Source organism: Cydia amplana, chromosome 1 (assembly GCF_948474715.1).
Source record: "Cydia amplana chromosome 1, ilCydAmpl1.1, whole genome shotgun sequence".
NCBI classification, from domain to species: domain Eukaryota; kingdom Metazoa; phylum Arthropoda; class Insecta; order Lepidoptera; family Tortricidae; genus Cydia; species Cydia amplana.
Genome location: NC_086069.1, coordinates 23,494,271 through 23,510,985, shown reverse-complemented (window position 1 = coordinate 23,510,985; position 16,715 = coordinate 23,494,271). Strand labels below are relative to the sequence as shown.

Sequence of the window (16,715 nt, the reverse complement as noted above, 5' to 3'; positions counted from 1 at the left end):
TTAAAATCTCTAAATATAAGGTTTGCGAATGTAACCCTGCTGTAGACTGTAATTATTTAATATTCAAACCATTTCCATACAGATATAGTAGTTATACGTATAGATTTATTAGTATTAGCGCGACGCGAACAAGGACTCCCACGGCGCAGGCGCCGCGGCCATAGTCAGATGCACGAAATTAAACGCGACACGAACGCGTGAGGCTCTTGCATTACCACTGATATCACGCTCGCCGACCGAACTATATAAGCTCCGGTCCCGATCGTCAAACCTATTCCTAAGTTAAATCTCATTAAAGCAGCATCTCCAATTAATTCATATATTAATATTAGAATAATATTATATTCATGACAACACTACAATAGCCAACGATGATTTTAGTAAGAATTTTATTTGTCTATGCAAATAGTCTATTTTTTTAAACTAAAAAGTACTACGTCATAAATTTTCATTTTCATACTTTAATTTTGTTTACTAGGTACTTACTAATAATTTACTTTCCTTAAAACACGCTTTGACCAAAATGAACTAAAATGAACTTTTTAGGTAAACCAAATAATCTGCTAAAATATGAAACTTGCGTTCTTCTAAAGAAGGTTTAAGAAGAAACTGTGTTTTAAATATTGATTCGATTTCAGTGGGTTATTTGGCTTAGCGCCCTTGCATGGTCAACGACTAAATGCGAGCCTCCAGTAAACAGCTACCTCCCGCCATCTTCCGGTGGTAATGGCCGACCATCTCCAGAGTATGGGCCTCCCGGAGCCAACAACGGAGGCCGTGGTAATTCCCGAGATCCTGCTGCTTTCGGCGGTCCTGGAGGCCGCCTGGGTTCAAGACCAGAAAGCCAAAATCAGCCTGGCGAGTCTTACTCGCCCCCAGGACAATTGCCATCGAATAATTTAGACACTCAGTATGGACCACCTTCAAGACAAGGTCAGGGTCGCGGCGGACCTGGCTCTCCTCAAGGTGGTTTTGGAGGTAGTCCACAAGGTGGTTTTGGAGGTAGCCCACAAGGTGGTTTTGGAGAAAGACCATCTTCTCAAGGTGGTTTCGGAGGATCATCTAATAACTTAGATAAGCAGTATGGACCACCTTCAACACAAGGCCAAGATCGTGGTGGACCTAGCTCATCTCGAGGCGGAGGAGGTCCTCAGGGTGGTTTTGGAGGAAGGCCATCGCAAGGAGGATTTAGTTCCCGGCCACAACAAGGACAAGGAAGCTTCAACGCTCCGAGTAATGAATACGGTGCCCCGGAGCAGGGCCCCGGCGGTTCTTTTGGCAGGCAAAGAGGTCAATCGCCGCAGCAAGGAAAAGGAGGGTTTAACACTCCGAGTGCTGAATATGGTGCTCCCGGGCAGGGCCCTGATTCGTTTGGACAACCAGGAGGGTCATCTTCCGGTGTAGGAGGAAGGCCTGGAAGTGGCGGACGACCACAAACAAGCTACGATGCTCCAAATCAGGGTTTAGGTCAGTCACCTGGAGGTGGAAGGGCTGGAGGACGTGGCGGTCAAGGAGACCAAGGCCGTGGCCAACGGCCGGATAGCTCGTACGGCCCACCTGCTAGCGGCGGATTCCAGCAACCGAATAACCAGTTCGGTGCTGGAAGTCAGTCGCCCAATTCTCAAAGAGCACCAGAATCTTCTTATGGAGCTCCGAACGCTAACGGGCCGCCGGGTGGATTCGGTGGTCACCCGTCTGGTGCACCCTCCTCGTCGTATGGCGCGCCTGGCTTCGGCGCTGGTGGTAGTGGGGGCGCTGGTCGAGGTGGCTCTGGCGACAGCGGTTCTGACTTTGGCGATAACGGATCTGATGTAAGTATTTTTATATTTCAAAATCCATAATTCCCTCGTAAAGAATATCAGCGTATAATAGTTATGCGCCAAAATCTTAAAAAAATAAATTTACTAAACTCGCTATTAAGAAAGGCAACGTAATACCTACTCGTACATATTTTCACAACATTTTACAGCGTTCATGGTTAAATGAGTGCAAAATAACAACCGTAACTAGATTTTATCTGAACGTTACATAGCCTTACATATTTGCAAAAACTAAAAAAAATATTGCCACGTGTCGAATTACGCAAAAGTTTATTAAAAGTTCCAATTTAATTTTTTGTCCGCCTCAACGCTATGTTGCACACTAGGTAAATGTAATAATAACAGTTATGTTTTTACACGTTTTTTTATTTTCATTTCAACTAACTAGAAATTATGCGTAATTGATTAATACTTATGGCAAATCCAATCCCGGTAAAGGAATTTGCTTACCTACTTATATGTTTATCGCGGATATTTGTACCAGAGCAATGGACGTACTCTATTCCGTTTTCCACATTTTAGGCGATACATAACGTTGACAGCTTTTACGATAGGTTTTGGTGTTAGTTGTTAGAGGAAGGAGTTCGACGTCATGTTACCGCTTCTCGATACAAACGTAGTCTCAGTTTTCCTCTCTGGATATCATTACCGTTGTCGGAAATATTTTTGCGCAATTAACTTTTAACCACAGTTTTATTTGTATGGAATTTTTTTTAACCTAACCTGACTGATAATAATAATAAAAAAAATCTAGAAAAACAAACTTTTGTTTTGTTTCAGGAGCCGGCTAAATACGAGTATAACTATGAAGTGGACGATGCGCAGACAGGTACTAAATTTGGTCATTCAGAACAACGCGACGGCGACGTCGCCACCGGGGAGTATAACGTAGTGCTTCCCGACGGCAGGAAGCAGGTCGTGGAGTACGAGGCGGGCCTGCAGGGATACAAGCCTATGATCCGATACGAGGGTTCGTTCATTGCAAGTATATCCACATAACACCCTGCGTTCCTTTATCCAAATTATAAGATGAAAGAACTAGCTATGAAATTGTTTATATGTCCAATATAAAGCATTTATCACTCTCACTCACATACTTGCAAGTACGGAACGAACGCTTTATGTCGGACTTATAAACGATTGAGCTAACTTGACTGGTGGGTTAAGGGTCTACCGTGAACAACGAAATTTCGTTTTTTTGTCTTGAATCATGCGATGTTCACAGTAGGCCCCCTGGGCACTCTAGAATTCTAGATAGAGATTAAAGATAGAGCATACCTACGTGTTAGCAAGAGCAATATGGTCCCATGCGGAAGAAAGAATACAACTTGGCATACATGTAGCTTATTATAGTTACAAAAAATAGAAGTAAAAACAAGTCGTAAACTGATTGTTTCCCCTCCTCCCTGCACTTTTGTATCCCAGTTTACAATTATTATTTCTGTATAAAAATTGTTGAAGCTATAACATAACTGCCAATACAATAAATGTAGGCTTCATTAAATTTTCTATAATATCGGCCTTCAATAAATGTGTGTTGTTAGAGCTTATGGTCTTCAAAGTGTCTTCAAATAATGAGAAAGGAACCGCTCCCGGTACTATTTTGAAAAGTAAGCCCATCATGATAGTGTTTCAAGTAGGTACTTACCCTCTACTTGTATTTCTAAACTATTAACCCGCTTGAGGACTTCTACCCGAACTGGCGTTATAACTTTAGGTAGATATATATCTATTGTAAGTATTTACACATTTAAAATTTGAGCATATTATAAAGAAAATACTGGCTCGTAGTAAGTGTCGGATGGCTCCTTAGAGGTATCACCTTAATTTATAAATAATAAATAAATAAATATTATAGGACATTATTACACAAATTGACTAAGCCCCACGGTAAGCTCAAGAAAGCTTGTGTTGTGGGTAATCAGACAACGATATATATAATATACAAATACTTAAATACATAGAAAACAACCATGACTCAGGAACAAATATCTGTGCTCATCACACAAATAAATGCCCTTACTGGGATTCGAACCCAGGACCGCGGCTTCACAAACAGGGTCCCTAGCCACTAGGCTAGACCGGTCGTCAAATTTATTCACGCATTCTATTTAGCTCAGATTTAATTAAGTAATATTGGTAATAGTTTAGTCATAATTTCATTTAATTTAATGTCAAAAGCAAATTCTACTTTGACCCAAACTGTAATATTGTTATAACTCTAGTGAAGTGATATTCTGCATGTAAATCAAACAAGTTTAGGTTAAATCTGTTTTCACTTTTAATTTTCTGAAAACAACAACTCCAACTTATAAAAAGATTAAGTAAAAGCGTAACAGTTTTTATAGTGAAAAATAAACAAAAAATATGTTGTCTATCAGGTGGAGCAGCCGGCGGCGGATCCGGGTTTGGCGCAGGTAATCTGGTTAAATCTTCCTGATGATATAATCCTATTAATTAATAATATTGCGTCCGTTATATTCTTGTAAACAATAATTTTCTTTATCATTTTTTTTTCATCAATCATTTTCTTTATTTCACACGTATATATTTTGTATGTAAATGCATATATAGTGCGTCAAGCAAATCTTGTCAGTAGCAATGTACTGCAAATTAAAGTAGGGTAACACCATGTAACACTCAAAGAGCAGAATTGCGCTAAGAAAAGCAGCAATGTACAGCGAACCAAAACGTGTTTATTTTTCCGCTCTTCATACGTCAGTTCGAGTGAATTATCATAACCTCAAATTTTAGTAATGTTTTGTGTTTACCGTCAACGAGCATGATTGTACATTGTAGGAACCTTAGCTTTGCTTGAGGTCATGCATAATCTTGGTAGTTAATGGTGACAGCAGAAATTTCTCTTGAAATAGAAACGATTCAGAATGTAACAAACAATAAGGCTGTCATTCACGATCCACATTCCACAGATAACACACAGATGACACGCGATTTTGGAATTATTCGAACACAGTGTTGCTAACCCGCGATTTTTCAAATTTGCCGCCTTTTACTACTGACAAGATTTGGTTGATCCAGTATAAATATAGTGCGGGCTCCCCAGGAGAGTGTCGATAGTATGCGTAATAAAATTATTAGACCTCAGGGTCCTCCAGTCACAATTTGATTTTTGACACGTGTAATAATTGGTAAACTTTAAGACGCACACGAACCTGGCCACCGCCATATAATAGAATATACTCTCTCATTTTAAAATTATATACTGATCTTTCAAATAACATAAATACTATATGTTTAGTCTGGTATTCGTTTTCGTTGCTAAATATTGTAATCTAAAGATAATAGAGCGAGTAACGTTTTTCATACAAAACTTCTACTGGCTGAATTTTAATAGACTAGACTCTTAAAAGAAATAATAAACAGCCTTCAGCCATAATCGCTTGAATTCAAAGTAAATAGTGGTTTTACATACTTAAACGATTGGTTCGCGTTAGTGCGAGCGAACAAGCTCACAAATTATTTTCCAAATTTAACGCATCTTTGCATTTTTACTACTTTTAGGTGGAAGTTCCGGTGGTGGGGGTCAAGGCTACCCTCGCGGCGGCCCGGGCGCCGGTGGCGGAGGGTTCTCTGGAGATAACGATATTGGCTATCCGCAGGGCGGACCTAGCCAAGGAAATTCTGGGTTTGGACCACAAGGCAGCCAAGGTGGCTCGCAGGGCTACGACGACCAGTCCCAGGGAGGCCAAGCAGGATATCCAAGAGGAGGACCTGGAGGCGGTAGAGGCCAACAGCTTTCTGGAGATCTTAGGGCCCCTCAGAGACAACAGAACGGTCAGGGGAATGCCGGGTACCCGTCCGGTGGCCCCGGCACGAACGGGTTGGAAGGGTTGAATGGGGATAGTGGTTACCCTAGCGGTAGACCTCAGGGCGGTAGAGGATTTCCCAGTGGTGGGCAAGGGGGCGACGAAGGATATCCTAGCGGTGGGCCGAGCGGCAGAGGACAGGGGGGCTCAGGCTCTCCGGATAGACTCACTGCTGACAACGGATACCCTAGTGGCAGCCAAGGAAACAGAGGATCAGGGGGTCGGGGCGGAGACGAAGGATACCCCAGCGGTGGCCCTAACGGTCCAAGGGGCTCTGGCTATTAAGAAATACAATAAAAACTCTTATGTACATTACGCTTTCATAACGTCAAACGAGGCTAGAAAATAAGAAGCATTGTAAATAAATGTTTTAATAATAAAATTACATTTTTATAATCTTAATTTTATTTTTACTAGTAGTAACAAACAACAATTATACAGTGAACATATAAACACTCAAAAACGCGCGTTTTCCCAGAGATAAGACCTATTTTTCGCCCCCCAAAACTCCCATATGGCAAATTTCATCGAAATCTTTAGAGCCGCTTACGAGATCACCGAAATATAGAAATATACATATGTTATACAAGAATTTCTCGTTTAAAGTATAAGATTTACTGACGTAACAATAGAAGGAACCATCATTAGGTATGTTACAGCGATTAATGAAATATGATAAGTATTTATTCAAACCTCCTTCAAAATGAAAAAGTTGTGAGATCGAATGTGAAAAAGACTACAATTTTTATTGTTTGATACATATAACTAGACAGTTTTGCGACTTCATTTCACGAGGACAAAGAGACTCGAAAAATTGGCGACAAAGTCAATTGCATATCGTTCTGTGGCCGCATCGGCACCGTGCTAACGCCTCGTATACACCGCAATTTCACTCGCTCACTTGTTATTGTTAGGCCTTTTGTTAAACCGCGGTAAAATGAAATATGGATTGGCATTTCGAACATAGCAGACTGTTAAAATAGTTATTTTCGATACAAGTGCGAAAAAGAGGAAATTCGAAACGAGTAGCGATAAATTAAAATACGACCGAAGGGAGTGTTTTAAATCGACACGAGTTGCGAATTACCTATTCGCACGTGTATCGAACAACGTTTTACTGTACATATGGCACTTTAAAGTTTCGACATACGCACGAAAAGTGCTATTTTACGCACTAGTGCGGAAAAGTAGCCCCATATGTACTGTAAATACTATTATATTTTGATCAAAATTGAGCGATGCGCTCATGAAATACTTATGAGTTCCGTATGATTTTTGAAATGCGAATATAAGTAGGTGCCTGCCTACGTAATGCAGCAACAAGCATGAAATAAATGAAAAAAAAATGTAAACAAAATATAATTCGGCATTTTACTTTATACCATAATTACATATGACAAATAGTAAATGACTATGAATACTTTTTTTTATTTGTAGAAAAATGGTTGTCACAATCAGAATGAATGTATTGTGCTTAATTTCGCTTCAGTCAATCAAAACTGACATCTTAAAATGTGGCACAGAGTAGGTATAGGTACATATATCTTAACCAAATGCGTCTAGAAAAAAAACCGGTCAAGTGCAAGTCGGACTCGCGTTCCAAGGGTTTCGTTAATTACCCAATTTTTAATAACTATAGGTTTTAGCTCCGACCCCTACGGGGTTTTTAAAGTCATTTCATTCTGGTTCCACATAAAAAAAATATGTGGGAAATGAATGAAATTACTTTAAAAACCCCGTAGGTCAGAGCTAAAACCTAGTAATTAAGTCCGACTCACGCTCGACTGCACATTTCTAATAGGTTTTCCTGTTATCTTATAGGTAAAGAACTATTTTGTGTATGTTCTTCAAAGTTTTAGACCCACTAGTTTCGGAGATAAAGGGGGGGATGGTTGGACAGACAGACGCACGAGTGATTCCGTTTGTTCCTTTTGAGGTACGGAACCCTAAAATACACGATATTATTCACCTGACTAGTAAAACATACAGTCAGCAATAGGTACTAAGCTATTTATTCGCTTGCATACAAATTTCTTTGTCAATTTTCTCTGCAGCTGACTGTATATTTTAATATTCCAAGTGTTAAAGAAGTAAATACATACCATAAATAAATATAAGCAAAGAAAGAGTACTAACTCCATACATCAGTTTTCTTACATTTATCTATGATACATATAGTATTTTCTTTTAGCAGTAGCACAGAAGCTAGTGTGCATGTACAGTTAAAGCCACAATCCCTAATATATTAAAAAAAACGTTTAAAGTAATATTCTTAATAAAATGCAGAGGTATAACAGTTTGACGGACAATCCGGTGAACGTGGCGCCGTCTGAAACATAAATGATGTATTTCATTAAATATTATTTTTTGTTCTTAATGCTGTTCCGATATTATCACTAAGAATGACACGTAGTGGTTATATTATTATTCTCTTTGAATGCTAATGACATTACCATTGCATAGCGATTGCATTGGATTGAAATGATACATTGGAATATATATGTCACCGTAAAATTGTAAACACTCGTCATATTATAATCTCGCTAGTTACATTATAAACTGACGGTAGGGAGATTATAATCTAACCCAGCGGTCGGCAACCTTTTAGCAGCCAAGGGCCACATAGTAGTTAACGAAGTTGACGCGGGCCGCACTTTGTTAATATTTATGACTTTATCAGCCATTTTAGTTTGTCAATATTACATACAAAATAGCCAGGGAGGCTCGCGGGCCGCAAGTGACAGGTTCACAGGCCGCATGCGGCCCGCGGGCCGCAGGTTGCCGACCGCTGATCTAACCTAACCTACGTTAGATTATAAACTAACGGGTTCACAATCTTACGGTGTCATATATAACGTAACGATATTAACGACGCGATTCCTTCTCAATATTCCTATTATTGGACCTAACACTATATACCTAAAAAGTACATAATATAACAAGTTTAGCTTATATCAAATTGAAATCAAGAATTCTTGATTCCTAATCCATAATAATTTTACTTATGTTGTTAAAACGACTACTTCATTACTTAATGATGTCGTCCCAAAAAAAAGCGAATTATTAAAATTCCCAGTTTAGTAAGTAGGTATATTTGCAACAAGACAAAACTGATTTAAACATTCACGATTTTTACACATTATTAAATTGTACAACGGGACTTAATCGCGTATCTAAGTTTTTAAGATTTACCTCCGACGTTTCTCCGAGACCACGGGGACAACGCCGTCCTCGAAACGTCGGAGGTAAATCTTAAAAACTTAGATACGCGATTAAGTCCCGTTGTACAATTTAATAAGACAACACTGGTTTGAAATTATAATTCGACGAGCAATTTAATATTTAGCAGATATGATTGTATTGTATTTGTACCACTAAATTAGAATACAAAATTACAAATCTTTAATAATAAACTAGTCGGTTCCGTGGTCGCAATTAGAGAGTAATTAAACTACTTATTTAAATTAAACTCCTATTATAAGTAATTGACCGCCGTAAACGCGATCCCAAACGGTTTCTGAACTTATGGACAGACTGATATGGCGAGACTAATAGGAAAGTTCCATTCTGACTACAAAATCATCTCTTATAAATCAGAAAAAAACATTCCTAATGTCCCAGCATAAGATAAAAAAATCCTTTACAGTACATATGGGGCTACTTTTCCGCACTAGTGCGTAAAATAGCACTTTTCGTGCGTATGTCGAAACTTTAAAGTGCCATATGTACTGTAAAACGTTGTACGATACACGTGCGAATAGGTAATTCGCAACTCGTGTCGATTTAAAACACTCCCTTCGGTCGTGTTTTAATTTATCGCCACTCGTTTCGAATTTCCTCTTTTTCGCACTTGTATCGAAAATAACTATTCCACACCACCTATTCGGAAAAGAGCTTTTTCTTCCCTGCTAGGAGGGATCAAAGTGGCACTTTTCCTCCCTGCTAGGAGGGATTAAAGTAACACTTTTTGTTCTAGCACACTATTTTTTCATTTTTTGCACATAATTTTTTTAGCTTAAATAATCTGTTTAAGCATCAGATTGTGTCAACACTAAGATTTTTTTTTCCCTCAAAAGCATGTGAAAAGCAGTATGTGTCACACGGTATCAAAATTATTTCGTCTTGGGCGTTAACACTTGAATCCCTCATTACGCTCAGGATTCTACTTTAGAATCCCTCACCATGTTCGGGATTCTATTGTAGAATCCATCGCTTCATTCAGAATTCAATGTAGGCCCTTGACGGAAATATATCATTTTGATCCCTTGTAACACAAACTACTATTTATAAACTGGGGCTAGGCAAAAATTTAAACAGGTACATCACGGGCATAACAAATAACAAACCTTTAACCTAACAACATGAAGTTTATCGCTCGAGCGAAGTAATAAGTATCGGTCTCACGAGTTGCTTAATGTGTGTATACATACTCGTATTATATGTATATCGATATAATCGATAGATACAAATTATATAAAAAGGAAAAAATGGAAAAAGTTACGCTTCCGGCAGGACTTCCGTTGCTCTTAAGTTCTTAACCAGTTGAGCTACGGAAGCCTACCAGGACATCGCAAATCTTTCCATCCCTTCCTTTATGCATACACGCCATAAGGGTGGCGTATAGCGACATATCTTTATGTATTTAAATAGTATATATATATATGTATGTGTGCTCTCATTTTATTTACTCTTTTCTGTTCTGCCCTAAGGTTGACAAGTAGAGAATGCCCCATGGTATTAAGTTCATATTTTGTACATTAAGTTTTTCTTTGTGCAATAAACTTTAAATAGATAAATAAATAAACCTTACCTGGATCAGGTGTTTCAATCGACCATGGCTCCAAGTGCGGCGGCGGCTCGTCCAATTCCACAGTTAGGGTGTCAGTACAGGGTTCCTCAGTGGTTTTCTCTAGGTACTTCGTAGTGGTCTCCATGAGTATGCCTCCCCTGGTCCGCGGGAGTCTCTGGTATTTGAACTCCACCTCCTTGCGATACAATGGCGCTAATGTTGCCTCACACTGTATATGTACATATAATACAAATATTATTAATAATAATAATGGGTATAGCCCTTCAAACGTAAATAATACGGAATACGAGTAGTATGATATGAATTTAAGAAGATGTAAACGTCCTCATCGCTATAAAACAATATATTTGCCCAAAAACTAAATTCAAGGTTCTATAAAAGTAGGGGACAAGGAGAATAAAGGAGCTAGTTTTTGAAAGAGACACTTGCATTATTTCGGTAATTTCAGAGATAATTTTATACGAGTCAAATGTTTGTAGGTTTCGGGAAATCAATGATACCTACTTATACTCGTAGTAAAAAAAAAGCTCGCACAATTCAACACCTAGCTCCTCAATGCCACTTTCTCCCCTACAAAAGTGAAAGTATATTTTCATAAATAAAACATCACGCTCACCTTTAATTTCATGATTCCATTTAAGAAATGTGACTCCCGCACTCCGAATGAGAGCTCGACCGTAGTGTCGTACGCGTCCAGCCGGTGCAGCGAGCGCCGGTACCATGGTCCGCGCACGTGGTACTTCTGCGCTTGCATGTTGTTCACAAACCACTGCACCCGACTCGCGGGTCGCGCGCCCGTGGAACTACAGTTCAGTAGTACAGGTGAACCCACGTCGTAGTACTCCTGAAGACCCGTAATTTCAGGCTCTTTTTCAGGTACCACTGGAACAGACAATAATGTTCCATAGATTCCTTCCTGTTGATGTTCCTTTTCGACTTGTATAGATCTGCAGAGGCTGATTTATCTGTTGTGGCTAATCTTAGAACGGATCATTTCATGATGTGACAATCAGTTCGTTAAACCATCGGTGGCCACATCATGAAAAGGTCAAATCAAACCTAACCATATCATGAACTTGTCAAGTCTAAAAAAATGGCTTTTCATGAAATGATCAAAATCTACCTATATGATCTGATGACCGCGACATATCTATAACTATTTGAACTCCAAAATATATTATTTTGTTTTTAGGTAACTAGGAACTATATGCAATTAAGTAGGCGCGCTAGTATAAATAATAAATATTAAAGAACATTCTTACACAAATTGAGTCCCACAGCTCAATAAGGCTTGGTTTGTGGGTACTTAGATAACGATATATATCCGTACTCATCACACGAACAAATGCCCTTATTCGAAGTTTTGAACCCGGGACCATCGGCTTCAAAAGCAGGGTCACTGTCACTACCCACTAGGCCAGACTAAATATTAAAATCTCTAAAGCGTTAAATACAGGTGTAGCAACAGCAATGTATGTAGCATATACCGCAAAATGTAATTAAGAAAGGAAAATATTATGCTTACGATCGACCGTGATGTTTTTTTTGGCGGAATCCTTCCGGAAGAGCGGCCCCTCGCCGGTGACGTCGCAGCGGTACTCGCCCGCCGACTCGCGCCCCATGAACAGCAGCGTCACTGTCTCCATACTCGACCGGGACACCTGGCAACAGGTGGAAATACTGCCTATTATCCCAGAGTTGATAAATATAAGTATAATCTTATTAATTTAACTTTAAGTTTACACATGTGGTGTGTGCCTATAATTAGCTGTGCAATAAACTTAAGACACCTATCGTATGTACCTACCTAACAATGTATTATTGTAATCGCTGTTGGCAGACCTATTAAATAAAATAAATAAAAAAATAAGTAGGATCGCTTAGACAAAACTTCAATATAAGACAATTTCACACGCACACATATTACTTACCGGCTTTGAGCCATTCACCGCGCGTTCTCGAGTTGTGAATTAGGGCATGCTCCCGGGAATTTGAGAATCGGGAATTCCCGGGAATTTTATAGTGTCGAAAGAACCGGTTCTGAAGACCCGGTACCGGTACTTCCCGGTTCTCATAAGTATGCGTATTTATTCCCATTTCAATAGTAGTTATGTTTAGTGCTTTAGCTCGGGACATTAAATAACATTTTAATAATGGTGCTATGAAACGGGGGACCCAAATAACCGGACAAACTAACTTCCAATCGGTATTACGGATATTGGTAAATTGTAAAAATTCACCCAGTTTTAAATATACTACTAAATTACACCTATTTAGATGAATTAGGTGTCTAACAATATATTTTGACCCGAGCGACTTAAGCTATATCTTTAAACAACTTTTAAATCTTAAGTAGGATATTATATATTGGAATATTCTTCTTCTAGGAAGTTGGGTTTATATGAAAATATTCCGTACTCGGGTTGAACTTTTGTATGCCGCGCTTTTGTATAGGTACTTTAACTTCTGTATGCCGCGCCGTCATAGTGCTGAGTATCGACTACGGCCGTGTTGCACGCAAATCTTTAAGCCCAGGCGGAGGCAAAGTGCGCTGGTTAATTTCGTAAAATGGGTTAGAACGCTAATTAAGGCTTTTTTTTATAATTTAAGCCATTTATTAATATTTATGAAATTATTTTTATGAAAATAAGTCACTCATAAAGATTGTACGCTAACGTGACGCTAACACAAACAATTTCTTAAAAATAATCATAAGATGCCTTGAGAACCGGGAAGAACCGGGAATCCCGGTTCCGGCCATGCCCAGAACCGGGAAATGAAATTCTTGGTACCGGGACCGGTACTGCATGCCCTATTGTGAATGTGTGCGCGTAAACACAAGAAAATCGACGTATTATAAAATCATACTTCCGTCGTGGCGATTTTACCTCTGCTTATCATTCAACCCTATGCTTGCCTATAATACTAACATTACTACAATTAAGATAACTAAAGCTAAAAAAATTAAAAATACCTATCAAAATTTTGCGCCCTTGGTAGGGTGCCCGTCACGTAGGCAACGTTCCCGCGCTGGATTGCTATGGCCAATCTTTGCGCGAGAAAACTGCCTGCGCGAGGGTCACCTGTGGCCTCCCTTAGGCGTTTGCTGAGCGCCTTGTGGAGTCCCCGAGCCCCCCTACCCCACGGACCTAGTGTCTCGAGTAATTACTGGTAATTATGGTGCTGCCAAGATAGGCATATTCGCATTAACACTACTCTATACATACTCTACATTCAATGTCGGTATTATAACAATAAACCACTGCCAACTAGTAACAAACGTAAAGATCTCAAAGAATAATTTCTTTCGGTAGCAGTATGTACTTACTTAGTTACTATATTTGTACATGACCCATGTTCGACCTTTTCCAGATGGTGCCAATAAAAGATGGAGTTAATGCATTTAAATTAGTTACCGGCGTCACTGGTCTATTTTAGTTAAAAGTATTTGGCAACTACAAAAGCTTTTTTCCGGTTTTATGCAGTTATTGACGTTCTCTAACGTTAGGGGAGACCGAGGTTAGTTAAAACAGAGGTAAGGTGAAACACCGTAAATTTTGCAGCATTTATAATTTAATATGCATATTAAATACGGAAACAGTTTGCTTTATCTTAACCATATGCTGTTTGGTAAAATGCATCAATTCTACATCATTTTCTACTATAACAGTGTCAATCTGATAGTTTGCAGATGATTATTTATTTATCAAAGTAATATATCTAAAAAATTAAAAACTACAACTAACTACAATACCTAACAAAACCTAAAATTATAAACTAACTAGATTAACTATTTAATTAGCACTTTTACCGATTTAGGCATATTAGCGTTAGTTGTAACATATGGTAACAAATAAAACCGTTTGGTACCTATGTACTGACCTGAAATCATAACAAATCGGATTCGTTCTACTTCTACCTTCTTTGATTCTACCATTACTCACATCAACAGATACTCCTTGATCTGAGAAGGCCCTAATGTCTGGCACGTTGTAGGTGCCGCTTCCGGGCCTGTAGTGGTAGAAGACCTCTCCGTTCCTCAGCCACTTGACGGAGAAGAGCCGATGGCCCTGCATGTCGAATATGCAGCCCAGCACCACCTCCGAGCCCTCGGCCACGTGCGCCGGCACCCGCAGGTCGCGGATCCGCACACATGTTATGGAATCTGAGAATTGATGGCCGTTTTAATAATTTCCTAGAACAGGGGCCTCGCCTCATGCTATCTTTTCTAGGTACAATTGTAAATATTTCAGTCTCCCAAAAATAAACACAAACATAGGCAGACTAAATCAATAGGTATTGTCGTTATTCAGAATAACATGTTAGTAAGTACTGGTAATTTTGCTGAAAACTTGACAATCTCTATCATAGGACAATTGCTAATCGGTACGATAATTGGGTCATAGACTCACGTCTCACCTGTGGACATAACTATAAAGCCTAATTTTTTTAAACCAAAACGTCGGTTCCTGAGTGATATAATCATAGCATATAATATTATTTGCACACTAATTGTTAACTTTTGGCCACAAAAATGTAATAACATTTTTTTTACCTATGTTACTCAGTTCGTATTATCGTTATACTCTACAAAAGTAGTAAAATACCGAAGTGTCGAAATGCGTACAAAATATTGAAGAAGATATGCAACTACAGTAGGTACCTATGTCTGATTTAAGCCCCCTTAGGCCTGCAATGTCAATGTTATTGTTACTTAGGTACCTACTTTTCAGTTAGGGCATTTACATTTTATTTACTGGACCAAGTTACGTTATCAATGTATCAATTTACATTTAACGCAACAACGTTTTATGTTATCATTTTGGCATATTACATTAAAGAGGAGTTGACGAATAACACCATTAAATCAGACCATTGGGTCTGATTTGAAAACCAATAACAAATCAAGTGGAGAAGCCAGTTTTACCTACCCTAAAAATTCTACCTACTTACCAATAAATAAGTGCGTAACTTCTAAAATAAAATCTTACTTGACACGACTAAAAAGGGGTTTTAATAGATTCATGAATGACTGACAAAACAAATAAAGAATCTACCGCCTCCCTTGTTTTGTAACTCTTCATTGACAAAAATTCTTTTCCGATGTCATTATCACGAATACCGATTTACAGGCAATAAAACGTGAGATGATTGTTAAACGTGCTTATTCTGCTTTGACCCTTGATCGAGGCTTTTCACGGGCTAGGATTTGAGTTAGGTTCTGGTATAATCAGACCCCAAGACTCGTAACAATATGCGCGATCAGAAATAGGCTTACACTGGTCGGCCGGCAACCACTGGAATAAAATATTAATCGTCGCGTCGTCGCACCCCGCCGCGCCGGTGTTTTCTCGTTTTATGTTGAATTTGGTAACATTATAAGAAGTACAAACAAATTATAGACATTGGTACAAACAAATAAACTACACGAGTAGCTACCAATCGATGTCTCATTTAGTCTTTCCATTTAAACGCTATCTAAACACAAATTTAGTAAATTTTACTACCGGGGGTAACTTTTTAACACTAAATTTACACATAACAAATTAAAAACTAAATACGTAATACATTTACATTCGCTTACAAACCTTGCACTAGTAACCACACCAAAACACTTAACACAAACGCTGGACGCATCTCTCACAGCTGATTATAACCTAGTCGGCACGCAACACTTTAGCGTCCTCTCTTTACACATCACAGCGACCTATACAGCACTACCATATAAATTATCCACTTTTAACGATAATTTGGCAATAAATAACGATAAGGGAACTTTGAAGTCAGTTAAAATTTGCCGTTTGCGGCGGAATCGAAATAGGCCAGCAAATTCCGGCGACTCGGCTAAATTTAAATCTTGTCGCGATGTCTCACGCATGCGCAAGAGGCGATCGGGAGATATTATACATGTGCACTGTCGCGTCTGTGCGCTGGACAATGGAAAACATATTTTTAATTGTATGCTGTGGACCTTGATCCATTTTGAATGAGAACGTCTGAGAGGCCATTAAAACGAAACTATCAGCGAGTTTTATTGCTGAGAGACTCTCGGAACTTTTCTTGTTGCTACTTTTTAATGCGAAATATAAATAATTAAGTAGGTTCTTTTATTACCTAATATTATATGAATACAATGAATCTGCACCCATATCCGCTACAGTAGTATCAAAGCTACCTGGAGCGTAACAAAGGTCTCGAGGCCGGAATTAATGTGGATTTGCGGTCCATTCACACTGTGCCCGTACAGTCGGACAAATA

At 38.9% G+C, this 16,715-nt stretch overlaps 2 protein-coding genes across 2 annotated transcripts; one reads left to right on the top strand and one right to left on the bottom strand.

Annotated features, from left to right (window-relative positions):
• The first annotated feature begins 89 nt into the window (after nt 1-89).
• LOC134650678 (pro-resilin) lies at nt 90-6,043 on the top strand. Its single transcript, XM_063505614.1, has 5 exons — nt 90-380; nt 639-1,811; nt 2,601-2,790; nt 4,202-4,237; nt 5,343-6,043. The coding sequence occupies exons 1-5, from the start codon at nt 372-374 to the stop codon at nt 5,930-5,932; spliced, it is 1,998 nt and encodes a 665-aa protein (XP_063361684.1). The 5' UTR covers nt 90-371; the 3' UTR covers nt 5,933-6,043.
• A 1,825-nt stretch (nt 6,044-7,868) lies between these two features.
• Nucleotides 7,869-16,509, bottom strand: LOC134650689 (uncharacterized). Its single transcript, XM_063505625.1, has 6 exons — nt 16,046-16,509; nt 14,402-14,622; nt 11,983-12,118; nt 11,074-11,339; nt 10,458-10,665; nt 7,869-7,976 (listed from the first exon to the last, which is right to left on the bottom strand). The coding sequence occupies exons 1-6, from the start codon at nt 16,092-16,094 to the stop codon at nt 7,906-7,908; spliced, it is 951 nt and encodes a 316-aa protein (XP_063361695.1). The 5' UTR covers nt 16,095-16,509; the 3' UTR covers nt 7,869-7,905.
• Nucleotides 16,510-16,715: the final 206 nt, after the last annotated feature.